The following is a 21,606-nucleotide window of genomic DNA, read 5'->3' on the forward strand; positions in this document are numbered from 1 at the left end:
TTAGCTTCCGTCAGCCAATGACAAGTAAAAAAAAAAAAAAAAAGAAGAAAATCCTAAAAGGTTCTCTGACCTGTATACCTTGCTGGATGCTACCTGGCTAACTCGTACGCAAACCAGTGCTTCAACAGGTACAATTCGCTCTGTCCTTTTCTCATGGTTGGTTAGTTATCTTATCCATGAGCAAAGCCAACCTGACTTCAAGCACTGTTTCATGATGAATCCAAGTCCGATTTAAGATGAGTTAGCCAATGTTGAACTAATGTTTTAACATGCAACTCATGTCTTGGAATTAATGTAGGCCAATTATGCACTGTTGTAGTAAAGCAGTGACATTACCTTTGTCCAATCAGAGTATCACTGACCAGTCACATGTCCCTTTGAATGTGGGGATGTGGTTGGAAACACCAGAGTAAAATCAGGGAGGTTTTAGGGACCCACCACTTCTGTGATCATTGTTTTGTGAGTTGGAGTGGTAGCCCTCCCCATATGCAAATCAGAGTCCATGCTCTATCTTAGTGCTTAAAGCTGACTAACAATATTAAACGTGATTAATACTTTTATGATTTCCAGCCCAGTTAATTCCACCATGGTCATCTCTTGACAAATGTAAATCATCTTTGTGCTGATGATAATGACTAATTATAATCTGACAGACAAAGAGAACAGTTTCTTTTTAACATAAAAGGGAAATAAATCAACTCGTGCGCATTTATTTAATATTCAACAAATCAAGTGTATGAAATGACAGGCATGATAAGTATTTATGTGCTGACTACAGCATTTTGTGGTATCTAGATCAGTAAGTATCTTTGGCACACAAGCAAAATAGATAGTTATGAACATGGTAATGCAAAGTTTGTAGTCTGTCTACAGTATTGCAACATCTATGATATTTTGATTAGTGATTCAACCTTTGCCAACGTTTGTTTTAAGACACCTGCCAGCCAAACATAACTGGTTTGATCTAGAAAACATAATTGTATTGCTTTTCATTTGCATAATGCTGAGCAGGAATTGGATTCTCCTGTCAAGTGTAAAGCTATATTTTTGCTTTCAAAAATATCTCAACATCAAGGGTGACTTTTTCTTTAGAGTATTGAACAGTTGCCCCAAAGTGTCCAAGATGTTATAAAATGTGTGTGCATGATGAGTCATGATAAGAATTATCATACTTTTTGACACAATAACATTCATTTTGTAGAATGTTGTTGAAAGTGAGCTGTATTTTTTGCTGTAAGCTGTAAGCTGTAAAATTTGCTGGTAATGAGGGCTGAGGTGGCCTAGAGAAAGTTCTGCCCCAAGCCAATCAATTTATTTTTCCTGCTCTGTAGTCAATCAAGTGAAGAAGTGTAAGGAAAGCCTATAAACAAGCACACCCTTCTGGGACTGTAGACCCAGTTTTTTGCATGAAGCTGCTTAAGCTACACAGCAGCTCTCCCTATACATGGATGAGGAAGTCATCTCTGTTATTGGTTCAGCACATGCTCAGTGGCTATTAGTAGTCAGATTTCAAAGCACATCTGATCCTGACGTGCCTGTTTATGTTTGCTAACATGGGAAGTTGATTTATTTATTACGGCACTTCTGAAACGCTCAAATATATCTGATCTCAAGGTAGTGTCATTAATGTCATTAGCTGTGATAATTACAGAAGCAGTAATTATGTAAAATTATCATTTTCTTCTCTTCCTCTTTGAATAAGGTATGTTCTCAGGGTATCTTGAGCGTGAAGAGTATGAGGATGACCTCTACCGTGACAGTGAGGAGGACTCTGGGCTCTCTGCAGACAGTGATGTTGAGGGATATCTTTATTCCCAGCTGCATTATGCATCATCCCCAAAGGATGCAACTCAGGGTTCTGTTCCAGAGCCAAATATCCAGCCTCAGGCGGAGAAGCCCCTGGTCGAGAAGAAAAAGTGTATACAACCACAACCTGTACCATCAGAGGTCATAGTCATTGACTCTGGGTCTGATATGGTGCTAACTTCAGAAGATGATGGAATCTGTTCTTATAAAGGGTCAAGGGCATCCCTCCTCAGGAAGTCTCTAGCCACCAGAACACCCTCCTGTGCAGCTGTGCCAAGCTCTGCTCCCAAACGCCTGCCTGATCATCCTGTGGAAGTAGTTGTACTGGGATCAGATGACTCCTCAGAGGAGAGCTCTGAGGAGGAGTCTGACCAGTGCTCAGACAGATCAGAGGGAGCTGGCAAACAAAAAGTCATCAAGGTTCTCAATTTAACGTCCAATTCAGACTCTGACACTGATTCAGATGGGCTGGAGAAATGGATGATTCTGGGTGAGGACAAATGTAAAGAAGACCAGAGCATTCAACTTAACCTGGAGGGATCACTTGTCACAGGTAGGTGTATATGTCTGATTTACACTGTCGGAGCAGTCCTTAGTTCAAGAGGTAGCGTATTCCAGAAGGTGGGTGCATAGTGACTAAATGCACCATGAGCTGACTTTGAGTTTATTCTAGGTATTGCGAGACCTTTACTTGAGGATCTTATATCTCCCTTATAAGACGATTTGATGTGCAAGCTAAGGTATGATTCAGAAACGGTACCTTTTAATACAGAACGATTCGTGGCAATTTGATACAATGTAATACGATGTAATAGGGCCCCAAAATGCAATACAGTTCATAACATTTGTTTAACCCTTAGAACCCAATTGACGCAAAGTGCGTCAAAAAACACACCCATTCTTCTCTGTTACATTGTTCCGGAACATTTATTGCGTGACAGAGCAGAAGTGTGGCTTTCCAACGAGACTACGCACTTGTCTGTACGATCAAGTATGCAAATTTTATGCAATGCAGTAAAAAGTTGATGTAGAGAATCATCATGGGTGCACACACAGGCTAACGCGCAAGTCGGGTCAAGTCAAGTCAGGTTAGATCAGTTCGTGTCACAGATATGTGCAGAGTGCAGAAAGGTAATTGTTCATCACTAAATAAAAAATGGCAATTTCTGTAAGGCGCACACCACATGTCTGTAAATTGCTCAGCCCCAAAGTCCCCCTCCACCATGGTTTTTATATTGCCAGATTCAGGACAGTCTGGCCTACACATGAATGTCATGTCCAGCTGGCATCTTGCTGTGGTGAGATACATTTCAAAATGTAAGAATTGTATAATACGCTTTTTGTCTTTTTATTATTTAAAAATCAATGCAAGTATTGATACAGATGGGGGCAGATTGTGAATTGTACTTACAATGACCAGGATAAATGCTTATAACTAAAGGTAGTGAGAATGGCTAAAAATTAGAGTAGGGCTCATAGGGCTAAATAAAATGGCATTTATTTCCGTAAGGCACACACCATATATTTTTTAAATTTTCTCAGCCCCATAAAATCCCTCCACCATGGCAATTATATTGCCAGATTCAGGACAGTCTGCCATACACATACATGAAAGTTGTAACGTTAGGTCTTCTGCTGCAGTTTTCCTTAGCAGCAACCAATTTGTCGCTACGCTACGCTACTGTACTTGTTTTGGAACATCAACGAACACCACTAACCACTCAGTGAGTTGCACAGTTTTGAAAAACGAATGTTAAGGGTTGTTTTAGGACATGTTTGAGTAGCCTACTACAGTATGCCTGTTGGCAACCACTCAGAGTAGTCAAAGGCGATTCAAAACGAGTCAGAAAGGTCGAGACAGGCCCAATCGTCAGAATTTCGGTGTCCACCACTCTAGTTCATCCAAAACAAACCAGAAAAGGGACTCAAAGTGCTAAAAAACGGAATTTTCCTTTAATTAACATAGCACAATTGGTGGGTGACCTATTTACCTTTGCCAATCCAATGGCCTAATATATTAACACAGCTTGTTGCTGGACAAAGACTGTATTGGCTGGAGTGGTCTTGAATGTCACATCCCTGTCCTATCCTGCCCTTTTAGAGCCGACCAAGGAAGGGATACTCTGTAAGCCTACAAAGCATGTTTATTTGATCAATTTCATATATTAGAAACGAACTAAATCCAACTGTAATAGTAAGCAATTTAAGCATTGTCGCATTCTCAAAAACAATACCTGCTTAAATGTTCAAACTGAGGCATTTATAATTTAGGGAAAACAACTACATCTTGTCGGTTTTCTTAGTCTGTCTGGGTTGTTGTTACATTATCTGTAAAAGACAATGTTATATCCTGTTAACAGCTTGGTTGTTGGCAAATGAGAAGCTGCCTGGGATTTGATGATTTACAAAAAAATCTAAAAGAAATAACAGTATTACGGGAGTGTTACAGATGTGAAAGATGAAATTACATTATTAGATATTTATAAATAAAAGATCACACCAAATATAAAACAGAACCCAGAAAAGTGGATTTCATCGTTTCATGCTTATAGTTGAACAGTTTTTAGTTAACTTCATAGATATCTTACAAGCTCACCAAAGTCAAGTCAACTAACCTCATTTAGTAAGTTATTCAACAGTGACATACTCTTTTTGTGACCACACCCACTTTTTGTGAATGTAGGTATTTGGTTAGCTAATTAATATTTTGGTGAAAATCAGTGTAAATTTATTGTGCATGTTTTCACATGTTAGTCTGTCAAATGAACATGTCTGATCATTTTTAACGTACACTTGACATGTGCATCACAATATCACGCAGGACAAAGAGGACTAATCTGACTTGGCTGAAAAAGGGGAAAACAGCAACAACTGAGAAATAACAGATGGAGAACAAAATGCATCTACTGTTTGATGGGAAGAGGGAGTTTAATCACACAATTGAATGGAAAAAAATGCCTTTTCAAATGTTTATAGATCTATGCATTATTTAACCTGCAACCTCAGCAAACCTCTCCTTGCAGACCCGGCATATCTCTCCCTCCTATTTCTGATGAGGTCTATCTCTCTCTCTCCCCACATTCCTTTCTTGTCCTCTTTCTTCTTCCCTGTATCTTCCCCTGTTTCTTTTTCTCATTTGAATTTTCCAATCCAGTGGGGTCTCTGAGCTGGCATGTATTTCTGCTAGAGTGCCCATGCTTCACTGCATCACATACTGTGTGTGTGTGTGTGTGTGTTTATGGGTATGGGGGTGTGTATGTGTTAGAGAGAGAGAGAGAGAGAGAGAGAGAGAGAGTTTGTAGGCAGCTTGGGGTGGAGGGGCCTCCTTTTTTCCTAGGTCTTGTCAGGCTTTTGTTGGTGTGTACATATGTGTGTGTGTGTGTGTGTGTGAAGGCACACGTGTGTGTGTGTGTGTGCGTGCATACAGGCGGGTAGTGGGGGGTGAGGGTCAGGGAAGATGAGAGAGGGGTGCAGAGGTCCATGTAAGGGGGTGAGAAGGGTGGCGGAGAGCTGGCAAAGGAGGAGCTCCCCATTTCTTTTCTCTGCTGCCCGCTCCCTCTCTCTGATCTCTGGGGCTTAGCATCCCCCTTCAGCATGGGGGGTGAAATGGAGGGAGGTATCACGGTAACAGACACAAGGGGGTGGGGGAGATTTTGGTGGAGTGGGAAGCAGTCTGGATAGGCAGTGGAACGTGGGAGTGAAGGAGAAATGGGAAATGTGTGAACAGAAGGAAAAAGGGCCAATGAGTGTAACAGGAAGGAGATTGAAAAAGTAACTGCCAGTTTTGTGGGGGGACCCTTTTAAATCGGCATGGTTTAAAGATTGGAAAAATACAGTTGGTCATCTCAAAGGGCTTTCGGTTCAAGTTACAATCAGATTGAGGGTCACGACATCAGCCATTAATTGAATTAAAAGATAATCCTAAACTCTGAGGCTAGACACAATATGCATGATCACTGGAAATGAATAAGAACTGGACTCATTTGTGAATGGGCCAATACTAATAGTTGACATATTCCATACAAATATTTGACTTAGTTAGATCTATTTGTCTTCTCTTTTGTGAGCAACCCCCCTGGACAGAGAAGCAGTCCATTCAAGAGTGAAAGAAAGAAATTGCATAGTGGTCAAATTAATTGTGGTTAAATTATCTTTTACATTTGTATTTTGCAAACCCAGGGGTATGCCAGACACGCACACACCAGCAAAAACACTCCCTCCATGAAAACAGAAGTGTTCTGCACACTTGAGTAGACGTGATTAGCATCCACTGTGTTGTTTCCTGTATAAATACATAGAAACCCTGTTCCTCAGTGTGCTTTTGTTTATTATTATTTAACATCGCTACAAACATGTACGAAACACTTCACAGACCTCTTCATCTACTTAATGTGTGTGATTTACAACTCAATGAGAACACTGAGAAAACAGAGTACATTGTAACACAACATAGTGAAAATAAAAAAAGGAATAGAGTCCATACAAATAATATATGGATGTTTTTAAACATCAGGCTTAGGGTATTGTATGTAATTTGCTTAAGACACGTTTGATTGGTTGTGTGTGATTTTCACGGAACAATTTTGCTAATCTGATTAATGAAGTAATGCATCTGAAGCGAGCTTTTAGTCACCGATCTTTTTTTCTGTGCACTGAGATGGCCTGGCTTGTCTTACAACCCACAGGCCTCAGCCAGACATTTTATGTTGAGTTTGTTATTTTTCTGCTTCCAAGTTCCAGTACTTGCATAATCAACACTTAAGCCCATATAGCCCATACCTAAGTCCAATACACATTTCTGAACATACTGTGTGGAAATGCTATTCACATAATATAGAGCATTCACCTATACCCAAGTAATTAGACGCCATCACCTATACCCAAGTAATTAGACGCCTTTACCTATACCCAAGTAATTAGACGCCAGGTGTTAAACCAAAGCGTCAGATAAAGGGAAAGGCTTAAAACATGGGGTGAGTGGAACTGCATATTCCCATATTCATATCTGGTCAAACATTAGAAAATGAAGGCTTCAGAAGAAACATGAGTATAGGATATATGGTATTTAAGGGATGCTGGAGCAGTGCTTACCAGAGACGCTTGTCTGTCAATAAATAAATACAAAAAAATCATACATTCATAGTTGGATATTTGGATATACAAGCCATTTTTAAAAATTGATTTATTGAAAAAGACCATTTAATATATAAATATTGTCAAGTGATCAGTGTAGTGGCCAATTTCCTTGGGCTACGATAATAATACAAAATACTACAATTATTTTATACTTTTAAGTGCATTATATTGCCTATTATTTGTTGATGATGTCAGCTATACGAAATGTTTAAACAATATCTAACTAGTCTTTAATAGCTAGCTCTTTGATATAGCTCAAAATTGGTAGCTGGGCAAAACACAGGGTGGTCTTTGTGATTTTTTGTAAATAGGCTTCCATTGTTTTTATTGTGGCACAATGTGGCAGCATCCAGCTGCTTGCTGAATTTTGCAAGACTGACACTGTTTTCAGATGTTGACAAGTATGCTCTCTCTGTTAATAAAATAGCCAATAAAAGACTTCATTGATCAAGCTATGGTAGGCATAGTGGTAATCTCTGCCGTTCACACCTCCAGGAAATTATTTTAGTTATTTGGAAATCTTCCCTGTATTAGGTTCCTTACATCCATCAGCCTGCATACTCATCTGGCTTGCTTTTCCCTCCGTATTATGCACTCCATGACTTTCTCAACAACATCATCATCGCAGGATGATCTGAAGGCCCTTGTTTTTTTATTGTCTCAAACAGAAAGAAATCCACCCCAAGAAACACTGTTAACAGGTTTACCAGAGAGTTGTCTAATGCACATCAGTGATGGGTCCTTTTTTAAGTCATTGCTTGCATGTACAGTGAAATTGACGATGTCAGGCGAGCAATATGGGATTATTACCAAAACCTGCTTATAACCTTTCACTGTCTCCCTGTGGATACCAAATTCAAGTCAAATTGTTTTACTTTTGCCCACAGATCAGATTGGTACTTTTCAAAAATGGAAGATATACTTTTTTTTAGAGCTCTCTATGTTTCTACCACTTTGCTCCCACAGATTGTTTGCCTTTAGTTTCTATTTTTAAGATTAAGAGTTCATATGATTTTCTTAGTAACGTTTGACCTTCTATTACACTAAACATACTATAGATTATAACCTGGCAGGTCACTCTCTGTCTGCATTCAGGGGCTCTTGATTTGAGACACTCAACTTCAATCTAGATCTTTTTTCGTTTCCCCTGTCCTAGTCACCACTTCCTTGGCTACAATATTATTTGCTACATGTATGCATCCTTGGAAAACGTTGAAAAGAATCGGTAGAAAAAAAATGATTTTCTTAAAAGCAATTGGGAGGTTTGTTTGTTTCCATAACAACTTGTGCTAATTTAGAGTCAACTTTAAGTAACAATAATGCAAACACTTACCAGATACTCACAGTACCCATCCAGTTTTACTCTACAAATAAAATGTAAACAATGTATTTTCTCTAACAAGGGGCAATTTGATCCACAAGACACACAGCTAAGGCACACAGCTAAGGTTCCATTTGATTGCACAGTCAGCACATCAGTTGAACTTATATGTTGTATTAGTTGTATGGCTTACAGTACCTCTTTCAAATCAATGACTAGGGTTTAACCAGGGTTATGCTACCCACGTTCCTTTCTTTTGTCAATTTAAACCTAGTCGGTGTGTTTAAATGTTATCTGGGAGAATGTTTAAAATATGAGATTTTCAGATTGTACATAAAAGATTTTACATAAGTAAAAATGGGGAAATATGCCAAAATATTTGTAAACAAAATTACATCTACACACAAGGTAACCTCTTGAATGTTCTCTTAGCCGTAGTTATAAGACCACCATACACATTGTGCTGAACACAACACAAACATAGTTTTCCTATCAGTGCAAGGATAGATTTAAATATTTTTGTGCAATTTTTGTAGGGGTTATTGTTGTTTCTTGTGTTAACATCTAAGTAGCACCATTTCAGTTATATGCATGTGAAATTGTTATAGCATGGTTTGTGTTTGATGGAAATCTAGTGGTTAAGTTGGCAATGATATTCCAGTTGGTAGATGTTCCACCAGTTAAAACATCTTGCTCGAGCAACAAGCCCCAAGAGGCCACAGGTTACAGTAAATTTTAGAACAGCTAAGAGGCGTTGTTCGACATCATGCAAAGCAGAGTTTTTCAACATCTGCTCACCTGCTGATTCCTCGTCTGAATTTGCCTTGTCAGTAATTTGGGAGTATGGGCACAGGATTGGGCCTGAGGTATCTTTTCTTTTGAAAAATGAATCAATTAGTTTAAATTTCACAAAAGAGCCCAGCCAGAGCGAGAGTACGCTAGCCCTCTTTTGGACCGGACACATGAAAATCCTATACATTGTTTTGATAACCGTGCCTTTGCTCTGTTCGCTGTATCTCTGCCATGTCTGCCACGCCTCAGCTGCCATGTCTCAAAACTACCTAACAATACTGTTTGGTCTAAACTGGGTTCTAGAGTAACTCTAGCCCTAAAAAAACAATAAAGTACCCTAATTATATTAATTTAGTAATTGCCTAATTTTATTAGAACTTTTCCTATTTCAGAGAGCAGCATCTGCCACTGGTGAACTGGTAATATTTAGTTACTCAACTAAATATTACCAGTTCTAATGGTAATAATCAAAAAACTCAAATGTATGTGATGTTCATTTTGTATGTCTCTACAGTTGCTCTACGGTTATTCTAAGTTACAGATTTTGTGCCTATTTGTCTGCTAGGTAAGACATGATGATGATGGTGGAAATTGTGGTGAAATGCTATTTCTAGTAACTATAACTTTAGTATCTATTTCTAACTATTTGTTTGTGTGTTGCACTTATTTATTTATATTCTTGTGTGATAGTTTAGGCTATATATCCTGATGAAATATCTTGACAGTTCATTGTGTGGACAAAGAGAAGCTTCAAGCTTCAAAATACCATTAATGAAATGCTTTGATTGCCTCTTCTTTCACCCCAGGCTGGAGAGAGCATAGATATTAGAAAGCTAGATACCGCATTGTCCGTCGTTCTATTAGGTGGCATACGTGAACGTGGCCGCCATACTGCTGGGGACAACACTTGCCGGCAATCAGAGACACCTGTGATTTCCAATCAGAGACACCTGTGATTTCCAATCAGAGACACCTGTCTGATTTCCAATCAGAGACACCTGTCTGATTTCCAATCAGAGACACCTGTGATGTCCAATCAGAGACACCTGTGATGTCCAATCAGAGACACCTGTGATGTCCAATCAGAGACACCTGTGATGTCCAGGTGTGTCCAATCAGAGACACCTGTGATGTCCAATCAGAGACACCTGTTTCTCCATTGGCCTCCAGTGATCTTTGCCCCCACCATAATTCTATACCCATTCTAATATCTATGGGAGAGGGTTAGATTTTTGACTGCCATATAACGTATGGCACAGGAAGTGTGTCATACTGTAAGTGGCTGTTTGTGTTACTTAGGAACGAGATGCAATTTATTATGATCTGAGCGGGGATCAGATTGGGCAGTGGCAAGTGTAACGCAACGCTCAGACCATAACAATAAGTTCTATCTCGTTCCTAAGTAACACAAATGGTTTGCCCAAACTGACAATTGAATATGCTTGTGTTGCGCTTTGAAAGTTGAACCAAGTTCAACGCTCAGCTTTTTCAACGCTAGTATTACGCTAGCGCTGCCGCCATTCTGCTGCTGAACCATAAAGAACAATAGGAAACCTTCTGTTTGCCGCTGGTCAGTGTGATCCCTGCCTAATTCTATCACTACAACTAAGACGAGATAATTGGCTATGTTATACCAGAGAGGGTTAAAGGGGAGCAATCGAGGATCTTTGGTTATACTGAAGTTCCAGTTTTAGCTCGTTAGTAAGCAGTTTTACGTCGGAGGTTATGGTAACTTTTAAGTGTTAGCTACAGTACGAGCTAAATTCGTACTCTACACTGGGGTATTGAAAGCAAATTAGGTTGGTAATGTATGTAGTATACATATTTCTTCATAACCATTGCTTGGGCGTGGTGCAGAGACACTTCTCCGTATCAAAGTCCTTCTAGGCAAGTCCCTCCACTCGGCGGCCATATTGCAACGCATTTTGGACACTTATAGGGCATTTATTTCGGGCAGAACTGTGCGTTCGAGATCACAAAACATGATTGGTACGATGTATTCACAACACATTACATGATTTGCACGACGTATTCACATGTCAACTTTTGGCCATGGAAGGAGCGGGATATATGTAGGCCATATGAACTAACCCCATGCCTTTCTATGGAGGATTTTTTGAGTGCTGTGTCTCCTCGTTAGAAAGTATCTGTCTGTATGAAGAGACGGCGGTTGTTAGTGATTGGTTCAAAGGAACTCAAGTGATTTTAAACTTCAAACTTGGAGTTAAAGGAGAATTCCGGTGTGATATTGACCTAAAGTGTGTTGAAACATGATACCGAGTGTGAACGCATGTCTCATAGCCCATCTCGGCTTGTCCCCTGCACTCCAAAATCTGGCGCTAGTTAGCCGATGCTACCAACAGCTTTTTCAATGGTGGTGCTTCGGCATCGGGCTAGCCATGCAAATAAATCACTGTTTACGAGGCTCAATGTATCTCCACACTTCATTGGTAGACTTCCGAGGGCCCTGACATTTAAAACGAGACATTGAGAACTTTGAAAAAGCACTGGTAGTTTACTTACAAGACGATTTATGCAGACAGTATCTTCACGAAGTTTAGCGTTTGCAGCCATCTTGAATTTAGTCACGATAAGTCGAGCGACGAGTGAGAATAAACAGGTATGATAAGGGATCAGATTCCAAAAATAATTCAGTGGAAATGCATGGATTTCAGTTGCTGCTACTGGAAGAAACTGGAAACTGAAACTGGAATATGAAAACTTCTCACCAGGCAGGACTGCACCAGAGTTTGCTAGATGTTGCGGATCGAGACCACCTCTTTTTGGAGGTCTTGGACCGATTCATTTGGTATGCACCTGAGTGGGACTGTTGCATTTCGACTGGCACAAACAAACCGAAACAAAGAGGTCATTAAAAGGCTCTAAAGGCTGTTGGTGTGAAGTGGGCCTTATAATTGAGCAACATTTTTGGGATCCAAGTCGATATGATTGGTCTATGCATAGATGGTCTGTGAAGTAGGTGTGTCGTGTAGTAACCTGCTTACATCTGTTGATGTCTCTTCTGGTATGTCCCGTTGTTGATGCTGCTGATTGGCGGATCGCCGGCTTATTCAGTATGTCACTTCTGGTATGATGCACTTCCTGTGCCATATGTCTTATGGCACTCAAAGATCTAATCCCTACTGATAGATTGGGCCCGATTTGTGTGAATAAATCATTTAATAGAATCATGCCCTTTGTAAATTATGACTCATTTATTACTAGGGCTGTAACAATGCAGCAAACTCAAGATTCGGTATCACAATTTTTGACCCACGGTTCGATACATACCTCGATTTTTTTTGGTGACATAAAACACTGTCCTGCGGCTAATACACAGGAAATTACCGTAATACTTTTTGTCCTTGGGATAGGCCCTTTTGAGTCTTGGAAAACATCGGTATAGAGATGATCAGTCAACTTGATTGCAAGAGTTTTAAACAAATTTGCGCAGCGTGCTTATGATGTTAACTGGATTTAATAACAATTTAGCTAGTCGTCTTCTATGTGTCCTTCCTTTCACGATTGTGAATGTTTTATTTGGATTAATTGTGTATTAAATTGTTTAATGTGGATTAAACAATTAAATGTATTGCTGAGGGACGTGTCCATTGAGCAAGAGAGAGAGAGTGTGGGGCAAGGACATAGGGTTTAAGGTAGCCTAAAGTTGCACACATATATCTACATTGAAAGCTACGAGAGCTATGTAATTATGATATATTTATTTATTTTTGGACAACGTACAAGTAGTTAAAGGCGGAAGACGTGTGTTGCTTAGGCGGCTGCCACACACTGGAAGGGGTATGTGGCGATTCTGCCTTCTCACACTGCGACACAGGTTCGTGGATATGAGTTTCAATATGCACATCATTACAGCCGTATTTATTACAATATCATTATCACTTATTATTTCATTTCACTGATTGAGTAGGCTATATTATGCATATTGAAACAGTAAAAATAAAAATGGTTTCATCCATACCTCCGATAGAAAACAGTCAGGACTGTCCATTCAAACATCAGTATGTTCACTTACAGATCTACAAAGGACCTGATCTGCGTTGAAGATTTATTTGCTAGGTCACTGTATCTCAGTCCTACATGATGATCAGGATGCGGATGCGGATTCCGCCACCACCACCCCCCGCCCCCACCACCACCACCACCCCCCGCCCCCACCACCACCACCACCCCCCGCTTTTAGACCAATTAAAAAGCAAAGGGTCTGCAGTCGCCTGATTGCTCTTGTTCTTTATTATTTCTTCTCTGTTATCCAGAGAACCCATTTTAAAATCTAATCTCATATGGATTGTCTATGAGAAATATAGAATTAAGATTAAGATTAAGTGTTCAGAGCTGTGTGCAGGGATCATTAGAGAGAGTGCAGCTATGTTTGCTGAGTGGTTATTCAGGTGGTTCTACCAAGTCATATTCTTATTTAGAGCATATTGTAATCAAATCTGACCAAGTTCAACAGAATATACCATCCCTGCATATGCACAATTGATGGTTGTAGTTAGTGACATGAATAATTGGTGTGCCGAAGACACTAGAAATTGGCTGATTTGAATATGGTTCTTTCTTTAAATGTCTTATCTTATGTCATCTTCTACATACGTTTATGGACTTCAACTTGCCTCGTCTAATTTGTAATGCAGGGGTGTGAATTATGGTTTAAGTGATTGCACACATGCCTAATTTAGACATCATTTGCATTCATTGAGACATTCTGTGCCTGAGTCCCATCTTGTGTAGAAGTTTCTGTGATGGTGAGGGAGGCAGTTTGTGAGTGACTATGTGAGGGATACTGGCACTGATTTCAGAACATTGTTTATAACAGTCACGATTAGAACACAAAAAGTGTGTGTGCGTGAGAACTGTCAGAAAACACTCATGAATACTGGCACTATGTCACACTCAATGTCACAGTGTTTATAGTCTAGTATTAAATGTCTTGCCTCTCCTGCAATCTTAATTTGTATTGGTCTGTAAACATTTTAATAAGATTAGAAAGTTCAGCAGCAGAATGGCGGAAGCGCTAGCGTAATACTAGCATTGAAAAAGCTGAGCGTTGAACTTGGTTCAACTTTCAAAGCGCAACAAGCGTATTCAATTGTCAGTTTGGGCAAACCATTTGTGTTACTTAGGAACATTTTAATAAGATTAGAAAGTGATTAGATTAGAAAGTGACCTTCCTCTAAAAACACCCAGATTCACACATCTGCAATAGACACTAGACTGTGTCATGGCAGTATGGGATTACATATAGGACATTTTATTTTGTTTTTTACATATAATCTTTTTTTATATATATATATATATACTTCATATATCAGAGTTTGTCGTGCTTAACCAAGTGAGAGTGAGTTTGGTAAAGGATGACCCCATGGCTGTCAGCCAGGCAAGATCAGGGCTCTTTTTGTGTACATGTTATGCCAGGCAAGATCAGGGCTCTTTGCACGTTATGCCAGGCAAGATCAGGGCTCTTTTTGTGTGCACGTTATGACTGGATAAATGTGATGTGAGGCTTTCTCCGTGATTATTTTTACTCCTGACTTTTGGATAGTGATAGCAATCTCAACTTGTGTTTGCACGTGTTTTGTTTCAAAGGGTTAAGTTTAGGTTTCAGTGTAGTTATTTTTTCCAGGTATTTCTTCAAAATTCGAAACTGTGAAGCCGCGTAAACCTAGTCATGATGGGAGCTGCCTAGCTTCTGCCTGTGACAGTGGTTTGGATGGATAGCAACAAATATCAAAGAGAAAGTATATAAAAAAAACTTTTCCATATATTGCATTTGTCCTTTCAGTTCAGTGGAGAGAACCAACACACATACACGCAGACACAGCCGCTCACACCGCAAAAGCCTCAGGCAGTGTTTGTGATTGGGTCAGAGTTTGGCTTTGGGTGGGAGGGGAGCACTAGTAACAGCAACCAGTTGGAACAAGCAGAGAAAAATAAGGGCTCTCGAAAAAGCTGCCCACCAGATAGACCACCACAGGCCGAACACAAGGAGGGAGGGGGAGGTGAAGGGGTCTTAAACTTGATTCAGAGTTGTTGGACCTTGGTCAGTGGTCACACTCATTCTCCTTTCCTGCTCTCCCCTCTTATATGCCCCCTCCCATAGCTGTCTATTGTCCTTTCTCTTGTCGTGGTGGGTGAGCTTTTAACTTTGCTCGTAGCTGAGCTCAGAGGCAGCTCTGAGGCCCATGGACCGTAGTAGTGGGGCATTTGGAGAAGGGGTGTGTGTGGGGGTGTCCAGGGCCTGAGCTACCTCTATGTCTCACGCGCGCACACACAGGGAAAGGTAAGAAATGTGCTTCTCTCTGATTCTGTCTCTGAAGCTTCAGTTTTAATAGATTGTGAGCCGAGGTTGAACCATATCTACTTACACAAATAGATATGCCACATGCCACATGTCAGTTTGCTTTCCTTGTGCTCAGGTTAATTGTAAGCTTGTGTGGGTACCTGCCCTCTACTCCCCTCTCCTCCCCTCTCCTCCTCTTGCCTCCCTTTCTTACCCCACTCCTCTCATGCGGCAGTACCACAGTGCAACTCTCAGTAGAAATATTGTGTTTACCAATGCTGTCTTCCTCTCCCATTGGCTGTACTATGTCTGCAGCTGTGTGTAACATGTCTGCTTCTCTTGAGACCAGCACATTGTGTCCACAGCCTTCATTCCTCTTCTGTCTTCACCCCACTCTGCTGCTTATGCGTCTTGCACAGTCTGTCGGCCATGCTGACCACAGTGCGATGTCCGTGATGTTTGTACTAGTGTGGAGTTTGCTGTTAAGAGTCGGTAGAATGAGAGCTAGAACTGGCCAGGCCAGTCTTGGAGAGTCACGCTACAGCAAACGGTTTCAATAAAGCAGAGGATTTACATCAGCAATGCTCAGCAGGGGGAGAAAGTTCAGCTCATTAGCGTTGGATTGATGTGGAAATGGCCAGCAGTGATTATATGAGGGATGCTTCTGTAAATTCTGCTCTCTGCATGCATCCATAGTTTTACTGCAAACTGATCTTTTTCCTTTTTCTTTTTTTTTTTTTTTTAAAGTATATTTTTTTGGCCTTTTTATGCCTTTAATGATGGTGACAGTGGAGAGTGACAGGAAGCGAATGGGAGAGAGAGCAGGGGTGGGATCATGAAAGGACCACGGGGCGGGAATCGAACCCGGGTCGCCGGCGTAGGGTGCAGGTGCCCCAGCCAGTTGCGCCACAGCTGGGGCCTGTCTTCTTCCTTTTCTAGTCGTGTACAGGGGTGTGTGTGAGAATGTGTCACAAGGAAGTTTTTTTTTCTTTACATTTATAGAGGCTTCCAATATAGATTTTGCAGTTTCCATCACATGTTTGTTTTATGTTTAACTCGTATGAATTTAGGCAAAATTTTTGGCATGTATGGCTATTATGGTGGCTATATTGCATTACCCTCATACAATAGTATTGGGAAGTGTGTGTTTGTGTGTGTTGATATAAATCATCTCTTATCTGAGCTGCCCAGTGCCACTTGAGCTGTAACACCACACCCCTGTCACCACACACCGTGTTTGAACAGACGTCCCACACACACACTCACACACACACACACACACACACTCACACACAAGCACACTCACACACAAGCTGCAGCAAAATCACAGAGTGTGACATGGGCGTGTTGCAGTTTTCACTTTTTGGCAAAGGACTGCTTTAATCAAACCTTGACATTTTTGCAAGGCAGTGCAGACTGCAGTTAATGAGAGAATTGCTTGAAGATCATTTGTGTTTCGAGCATTTAATAGGTTTTTGGATTTTTTTTACGTGCTGTACCACAAAGTCAAATAATTTAAATGGTCTAATAGAATGCACCTCCCACCAGTGGTAAATGCATGTGTCAGTGAAATAAAAAATAAAAAAACATCTTCTGATTTTAACACATTTCATTAGGTAATTCTGTCTTCATACTGACAGTAAGTAATATCAGGGTAATCAGTTTCATGCACTGGAGTGTGTATCAAGTCATGGGTCTCTTTCACTCGCAACCTGTCCAGCCATTGTGGAGGAGATCAGGTCTGTCTGAGATTCTCTAGTATGTCTTTTAGACTAGTCCTGGAGTCTAGAAAAGTCAGGGTAGACATCTGCTTAGAAGTTGCATTTTGAAGCCAGCCAGAATGTGTGTGTGTGTGTGACTTTAACAAAGGGGTTCGAGAAAGTGGATGGGTGATGGGTCTACTCTATGGGGTGCCTGTTGTCAGTGAGTGAGCACGTATGTGTGTGTGTGTGTGTGTTGAGTATGAGGCCATGCGTACTTGTGTGTGATAGTACCAGTTTCATACTGAATGGCCTCACTATACGTGTTTTTTTTTTTTTGTTTTTTTTTTTAGAGAACGGAGGAGGAGGGCGCCATTTTGGCAAAGACTAGATATTCGCAAGGCAGACGCAGCAATCTACACTCTGAATTACTAAATAACATAAGACACCATATTTATTGTGGAAAGCAATCTGAAAGCTATTTCATTGTTGAATAAAAAATATTTAGATGTCTCTGAGTTAGATTTGTTCTTAATATCTAATTAATTTGGGTTTGGAGCACAGTCAGAATTCCTTTGTGATTAATTCATTGGTCACATTTTGATAATACCAAATGAATTCATTTTTGCATTGCATTGCTGAGATATATTTAGATATCAATGGATCAATTTATGGAACCTACCAAAACCAAACAATAAAGCATTAAGAGCGTTAGGGCATATACATAGTGGGCCATTCTTACCCTCGTATGTTTAGTGTACATTTACAGTACTAGTAATTCAAAAGTCATGGCATATTTGGCTAAGTACTATAAAGTCTTGCCAAATACCAGACATTATTTGTTTATGTAGTAAAGTATTGATTCTTTAAGTGAAAGTCATTTTCTTTCCAAAATATCTATTATTAATGGTTTCCGTTCAGATTTGTAATGTGTGTGTGCTTGTGGTCGCATGTCTCAGACATAGCTATCTGTTTCCTCTACTGCACACATTGTTTTGCTAAGTGTGAAAGTGGTTCCAAAGTGAGACCTGTTATTTAGTGGCACCCCCCCCCCCCCCCCCCCCCCCACTGTATGAAAATTCTGCCCTTTGCCGGAAAACCTCAAAAGAGAAACATCTGTTTATGTTTCACAGGTGCTCATTTGGTTGGATTCAGACGTTTTGTCCAACATAACATGCGTGTGGGTTGTTTTCAGATAAATCTTTGTCGGACACCCCCTCCCCCCACTATGGCATCCATCACACACTCTCACTGGCCCTGAGGTCGAGTCCTAAACTCAGCATCAGCATGAAGTGTAGTGAGAGTTCAGAGAAGTGTTAGCCTTAGTGCCTTTCTCTTAAAGAGGAAGCAATAATGTTCTTTCCAGTGGTCTGTTTGCTGTCTGAATGACTGAGCTCTGTCCTCTCGATCTGTCTCTTTCTCTTCCTCTCTTTTGGACAAGAGTTCAGTAGCTGTGCCCGGAGGCACTCTCACTTTTATTTCCTAAATGAAAAAAGTACATCAATAAACAATGAGATATTGACTAAAGGATAAATGTAGCTCCAAATTATTTAATGACCCTTGTGTGATTTTCAATGTGAGGCAAGATCCCTTGACGGTAATATTAATATTAGTGAAATTCATAACAAGACAAGCGAATACATCAGCATCAGATGTTGATTTAAAAATTCATACATCCATGTAGGTTGGTGTTATCTGTGTGCCTCTAACCTATAACAACTAAGCAATAAAAAACATTAAATCTTTATTTTATGTTAATGATCATCAGTAAAACATTTAAAATTCTTTTTTTTTGTGGTGGTGGTGTGTGTGTGTGGGGTGGGGTCTGTAGAATTTAGTTCCCTTCTCTGTGGCTGGATTACAGAAAATGTTTCTGGTTTGGGACTTTGGGCTTTATTAACTATTAGCCCAAGGTGCTGATTTTTGGGGCTTTGTGAAAGAGATAATAAATACGAATATTAATTTGGAGAATCAGGATGCCGTGGGAGGGAGAAAAGGGGGGATACAGGGAGGAGGGGGGGGGGGGGGTGAGGGTTATCAAAATCCCATAATGAGTCATTTGGTGTGCTCGGTCAGCTAACCCGTTAGCCAAGCTCAGAGAGCACATCTGTAGAGTATTAGTTAATGCCTTAGCTTTTGCAGAGCTGCTGGAACCTTTAGCTGAAGATTTGATGTTGTATCAATAGACTCGTACTCATCTACATGGATGATGGAGAACAGAGCGCTAGCTTCAGGGGTAAATCCAGCCTTTGGTCTACTACCGCAGGAGGAAATCGCAGCTGGTTTTGTTCTCTCTGTGTTTGACATGCGCTGTGTTATAGTGTGTATGCCTACCCCAGTGTGTTATAGTGTGTATGCTTACCCCAGTGTGCTATAGTGTGTATGCTGCCTACCCCAGTGGGTTATAGTGTGTATGCTGCCTACCCCAGTGGGTTATAGTGTGTATGCTGCCTACCCCAGTGTGTTATAGTGTGTATGCTGCCTACCCCAGTGTGTTATAGTGTGTATTCCTACCTCAGTGTGTTATAGTGTGGATGCTGCCTACCCCAGTGTGTGTGTGTGCGTGCGTGCGTGCGTGCGTGCGTGTGTGCGCGTGTTTGCTCTGGGTAAGGGGTAGTGTGTGTGTGTGTGTTCTCAATGCCGGTAATCTCTATTCCCTTGAGGCTTCTTCTGGAAAACATTGCTATGCTATTCTTAGGCCGTTATTTGTGTATCTATATCTGTTAAACTGAAGATGTGACATCAAAACACTTAGTCATACAGTTTTTAAGTGATTTCTAAGTGATAAGATGCTCTCAGCCTTTTAGAAGTCTTTTTCAAACCATAGGGCAACTCTAGAACCTTCACATGTATGCATCATATTAACTGTTATTGGTGCTGAGTGTGATGCTGGAAAGCAAAGATTGCTGCATTTGATTGAGGAAGCGTTTTGGTATGCTTATTTATTTTTGGTTTGTCCAGTGTTTTAAATAATTTACTAATTCAAATAAACAATTGTACAGGGTCTCGTAGATTAATCATCCTTTGACCCTTTTGGAGGGTTAATGCACATCCTCTGGCTGCACTAGACTATGCAGTTGTCCTAGCTTGAGGATCTACTGAAGGCTAGGTATGAACATAAGTGTTCTTTTCGCATGCACATAGCCAGGGAGCATCAAGCTGATATTAAAAACAACACAAAATCAATGCATTATATCCAATGAAACCTTTTTGTTGTTATTTGTTTTACGCATGTCTCAAACAAAACCATATTGTCCCTCCACATCCTGAACATCCCATGAAGTTGTCTGGGACAATGAGCTTGTTTGTGACATTTAACATGTACTTAATAAATTAATGATATAGAATATGGTCTGGTTGGCCATTGTACCATATACCACAGTGGACCTAGTCCTGGTCAACTAAGTCTAAACCTATATTAGGGCCATCCAAGAGGAAAGGAAAAATCGAAATAAGATATCTCCTTTGTCTAGCCTATTTCTCCTAGACATCATTGAGCTCAGTTTTACATCAGTAAACGATTTTAGCCATTCTCTTGTCTTTCTTAAAGTCGTCTCTTGAAAAATAGTCCTCATCTTGTCTTAGCCCAAGTCTAATTAAAGTTCAGCATAAGATCTCAAAATACTGAAAAAATAAATTGTCTTCTCAGTCTAATCTTTTGCCCCTTTATTTCTTTTTTTTAAGAGGGGTTTTGGAGAAATAGGTCAGGCTGATATTCTTGTGAGACAGAAAATATATTTTCAAGGCAAGATTTTCCTCTTGAGCTTGTCCTATCTCGGCCACGTTATGCAATGATAAATCACTATTGAAATGCTCGGAAATGTTCAGTGCTTTAAAATGTGTACATACAAGTTAGACTTATGTACTGCAGTTATTCTAATGTTGTACGTTGCTTTGGATAAAGACGTCTGCTAAATACCATCAAGATTAACTTGACTTTGGGCAAGCACTAACTCACACTAACTCACATCTAATTAGTTAATCTGAAAGCAAACTCAGGCTAATAGTAAACTTAAAATATTCATTGGATACTACTACTGATGCGACTACCACAGTGTTGTATAAAGACATAAATATACATAAAAAATTTAATTTTGTGTTTATTCCCATTCTAACAGACACCCAATGCCACAATTTGGTTATAGAGCATCTTCTATCAGTGTTTGGCATATTTCTTTAATATTTTAGGGATTAAGGGGATAGAGGCATCTTTGTATACTGTAGGTGACCTTTAGGTGCTAATGTTTCTCCTTTAACAGCGTGTAGACTCTCCTGTATTACATGTTTCATGTGTTCCTGCAAGTGTTCATGAAGTGCCAGCTGGCATGTACAGTGTAGGCTTAGTTTGTCTCGCCGACCATCAATTCACACAGCTGGACTTTAGCAAATGCAAATATTTAAATCTCAGGTGATTAATTTCTTCATTTCATTGGGTATAGTGGTTTATATTGTGTGTCAACTTTATTTCTTTACCATCATCACAAGCTACATTCAGAGCGACTCTGCATTTTGTAGCCTTACCTTCATTTAAAATGAAGAGATTGGGT

General features: G+C 40.1%; 1 protein-coding gene across 2 annotated transcripts in view; it reads left to right on the top strand.

Annotated features, from left to right (window-relative positions):
• The window catches only part of zcchc7 (zinc finger, CCHC domain containing 7), a 54,042-nt gene that overhangs the window by 6,677 nt on the left and 25,759 nt on the right, over nucleotides 1-21,606 (top strand). For both annotated transcript variants that reach the window (XM_042097685.1, XM_042097694.1), the window contains exon 2: nucleotides 1,703-2,359. In XM_042097685.1, the coding sequence (XP_041953619.1) occupies nucleotides 1,705-2,359 (655 nt within the window). In that variant the 5' untranslated portion in view covers nucleotides 1,703-1,704. The remainder of the gene's footprint in view (nucleotides 1-1,702; nucleotides 2,360-21,606) is intronic.

This window comes from Alosa sapidissima, chromosome 1 (assembly GCF_018492685.1).
Source record: "Alosa sapidissima isolate fAloSap1 chromosome 1, fAloSap1.pri, whole genome shotgun sequence".
NCBI lineage: Eukaryota > Metazoa > Chordata > Actinopteri > Clupeiformes > Clupeidae > Alosa > Alosa sapidissima.